Source organism: Aedes albopictus, chromosome 3 (genome assembly GCF_035046485.1).
Source record: "Aedes albopictus strain Foshan chromosome 3, AalbF5, whole genome shotgun sequence".
NCBI classification, from domain to species: Eukaryota; Metazoa; Arthropoda; class Insecta; order Diptera; family Culicidae; genus Aedes; species Aedes albopictus.
The window spans coordinates 62056275-62060257 of NC_085138.1; the positions used below are offsets into that span (position 1 = coordinate 62056275).

Here is a 3983-nt window from a genome sequence, read left to right on the forward strand (position 1 = left end):
TGTTGTCTGAGCTGCGTTGTCTCTTCTCAAGGAAAAGGATAAAATCAAAGCTGGTGGAAAAATCCGAAAATTCGTTCGCAAGTTTTATTGCCAAACAGAGGGAATTGCCGTTCACAGGCACACGCACACCACCACCACCACCCCAGATCGGCCACTAGCCTCCGAAGCGGAAATCGCTGTCTCATGTCTCGTTGTTCAGAGGGAACAGTGGTTCGAAGGTGTTCTTTTTTTGGTATTGTCTGTGGACAAATTTGGCCACTAACTTGTCGTCTCGTTTGTCATCGTGGTTATCCTCAAACTTGTCATCTAAATGGCCGTCTGACTTGTCGTTTGATTCGTTGTCTGACTGGTTTGTCAGACGTCTGGTTTGTCGCTTTGTCATCTGGATTGGCATCTGACTTGTTGTCTGACTTATCGACTTACTTGTCGCCTTACTTGTCATCTGACTTTTTGACTGACTTGTCATCAGACTTGTTGTCATATGGCTTGTTGTCTAGCTTGTTGTCTGACTCGTTGTCTGACTTGTCATCTAAATAGTCGTTTGGCTTGTCGTCTGACTTATCGTCGGACTTGTCGGTTGACTTGTCGTCTCGTTTGACATCGTGCTTATCCTCAAACTTGTCGTCCAAATGGCTGTCTGACTTATCGCTTGATTCATTGTTTGACTTGTAGTTTTACTTGTTGTCTGACTTACTTGTCTTATTTATTGTCTTATTTGTCGTCTGCCTTGTGGCCTTGTCGTCTGACCTTTTGTTTTGCAAGTAATTTCACTTGTCCTGTTACTTGTTGTCTTGTCATATAATTTATCATATCATATCAATAGTGAATTGTCATCTTATATGACAACGTTTAATTTATCATCTTGTCCGCGTACTTGTTTTCTGACTTATCGTATGTTCTAGTGTCTAGATTGACATCAGTTTTTTCAGCATGCTTACTGCTTAACTTGTCGTCTTATTTGTCATTTGATCTGTCGTCTTATTTGTTATCAGATTTACCCTATTACATGTCTTACGAGTTATCTTGTCGACTTTCGTCTGACTATTTACTTTGTCATTTACTTGTAACTTGGCTTGTCGACTAGTAGTCTGACTTGTTGATTAACTTATCGACTTACTTGTTGTATGAAATGTCATCTGGCTTGTCACCTTGTCATCAGGCTTGTCGTCTGTCTTATTGTCGGACTTGTCTGTTTTGTCGTCTGACCTATTGGCTGACTTGTCGTCTGGTTTGTCATATGGTTTGTTTTCAGATTTTTGTCTGACTTGTTTTCCGACTCATCTGAATTGTTATTTGGCTTGTCGTCTGACTTGTTGTCTGACTTGTCGTCTGACTTGTCCTCTTGTCGACTTACTTGTCGTCTGACTATTCACCTTGTCATTTACCCTATTTTTTTACTTGTCACCTGGCTTGTCGTTTGGTTTGTCGTTTTGTCATCTGGCTTGTCATATGACTTGTATGAAATGTCATCTAATTTGTCGTATGGCTTTTCATCTGGTTAGTCATTTGGCTTGTCATCTTGTCATCAGGCTTGTCGTCTGGCTTAACGTATGTTTTGTCGTCTGACATGTTGGATGACTTGTCGTCTGATTTGTCATATGGTTTTTTGTCTAGCTTGTTGTCTGACTCGTTTGAATTTTCGTTTCGTTTGTCGTCTGACTTGTTATCAGAATTGTCGTACTACTTGTCCTCTGACTTGTTGCATGACCTGCCGTCTTACAAGTTATCTGACTTGTCATTATACTAATAGCCGACTTACATACTTGTCGTCTGACTATTCACTTTGTCATTCAACCTGCCATTTTACTTGTCGTTTGTCGTTATCTAACCGGTGGTCTGACTTGTTGTCTGATCTGTCGTATGACTTTTCATCTGGCTTATCGTTTGGTTTGTCACTTTGTCATCAGGCTTGCCATCTGGCTTATCGTCTGACTTGTCGTCTGACTTGTTGGCTGACTTGTCGTCTGTTTAGTCATATGGTTTGTTGTCTAGCTTGTTCCTTTTTTTGTCTGACTCGTTGTCCGACTCATCTGAATTGTCGTTTGGCTTGTCATCCGACTTGTTGTCTTACTTGTCGTCTGACTTGTCGCTTGACTTGTCATCTTGTCGACTTACTTGTCGTCTGACTATTCATCTTGTCGTTTAACCTATCGTCTTACTTGTCACCTGGTTTGTCGTTTGGTTTGTCGTCTGGTTTGTCGGCTTGTCATCTGGCTTGCCATCTGACTTGTAGTCTGACTTGTTGTCTAACTTCTCGACTTACTTATTGTGTGAAATATCATCTGATATGTCGCATGGCTTTTCATCTGGCTTGTCGTTTGGCTTGTCACCTTGTCATCAGGCTTGTCGTCTGGCTTATTGACTGACTTGTCGTCTGTTTTGTCGTCTGACTTGTTGACTGACTTGTCGTCTGGTTTGCCATGTCATTTAACCTCTCGTCTTACTTGTCACCTGGCTTGTTGTTTGGTTTAACGCCTTGTCATCTGACTTGTCTTCTGACTTGTTGTCTAACTTATTGACTTACTTGTCATCTGGTTTGTCATATGGTTTCGTTGTCTAGCTTGTTGTCTTATTTTTTGTCTGACTCTTCTGAATTGTCGTTTGGCTTGTCGTCTGACTTGTCTTCGGCCTTGACGTTTGACTTGTCGTCTGACTATTCACCTTGTCATTTAACCTATTATCTTACTTGTCATCTGGCTTGTCGTTTGGTTTGCCGTCTGGTTTGTCGCTTTATCATCTGAATTGTCATCTGACTAGTCGTCTGACTTGCTATCTGACTTGTCGTCTTACTTATCCTCGGACTGATGTTCGTCTGTTTATCTGGCTTGTTGTCTATTTTATCATCTGATTTGTCATCTGACTCGTTATCTAAATAGTCTAGTTGTTTGATTTGTCGACTGGTTTGTCGTCTAATTTGTTGTCTGGCTTGTTGTCTGACTTGTCGCCTAACTTATCATCTAGTATGTTATCTGGCTTGTCGTCTGCTCTGTGTTTAGTTTGTTGTCTAGCTTGTCGTGTTGTCTGACTTGTTTCACTTGTTGTGTTTTTTGTCTCTCTCACGAAATTTTTAATTGTCAAACCTTCGAACCACTGGTACCGATACAAGTCGCTGTCAGATGACTATCCTTCCCGTGTTTTAATATGACCATCTCGATCGTCGAAAAGACGAGAAACTCCATGCCATTCGTCGGTCGGTAGCCAACGGCGTCTTTCTTCACGCTCCAATTTGCGCCGTCCTATGACAAAACGACGGCGACATAGCCTTCGTCTCTGAACTCGCCTAGCCGCCTAGCGTCATTTCGGATGATAGATAGACGGTTGATGCTTGAAGCTTGAAGCTCGGTCGGGGTCCACCTCGCACACGTCTCGTCTCCATGCACCCCGCAAAATGTCTTGTTTTAGTCAATTTCCGCGTCGGGCGCGGTTCGCAATTTCCGGATCCGGCCGTGCGCGCGCGAGCTGTGATTGTTCTTCGACGACGGCTTTTGGCTGACTTTTGAGCTTCGACCGAAAATGTGAAACACGATAGCACGATGTTTGATTGAAACACGCCGCCGCTGCGATGCGATGATGCTCTGTATTGCTTGACTTTTACATAATCCCAAAAGTGGTGTTCGATTTGCGATGGCCGGATGGGTTTTTCTTCTCTGCCAATAAGATTGATTGATGAATCGAACGATGAGTTGTATCTTGTTCCTAGGTTAGGGGATGGTTCGTTCATGGAATCTGAAGAAAAAATCGACGATTCAGAGTTAAAGAACAGCGGTATGGGCTTATCACAAAAAGAAACATTGTTGCTGGAGAAAACATTAAAAACATTTAAGAAATTTCATGCTCTCAGTTTATTTCTATTGGACGAAAAGTTCCGACATTTTCTTTTCTTCGAATGAATTATCCACTGGAATTCATCTGCAGGTAATATTTTCCATGCTATCCATCACTTGGACGGACATTGGTAAAGACACTTGCCAGTGTATGTTGTT

At 42.1% G+C, this 3983-nt stretch overlaps 1 protein-coding gene across 1 annotated transcript; it reads right to left on the reverse strand.

Moving 5' to 3' along the window:
* Window positions 1-431: 431 nt before the first annotated feature.
* Window positions 432-2134, reverse strand: LOC115260734 (serine-rich 25 kDa antigen protein-like). Its single transcript, XM_062857282.1, has 3 exons — window positions 2116-2134; window positions 1830-1964; window positions 432-637 (listed from the first exon to the last, which is right to left on the reverse strand). Exons 1-3 carry the CDS (start codon window positions 2132-2134, stop codon window positions 432-434), a joined length of 360 nt encoding a protein of 119 aa, XP_062713266.1.
* Window positions 2135-3983: the final 1849 nt, after the last annotated feature.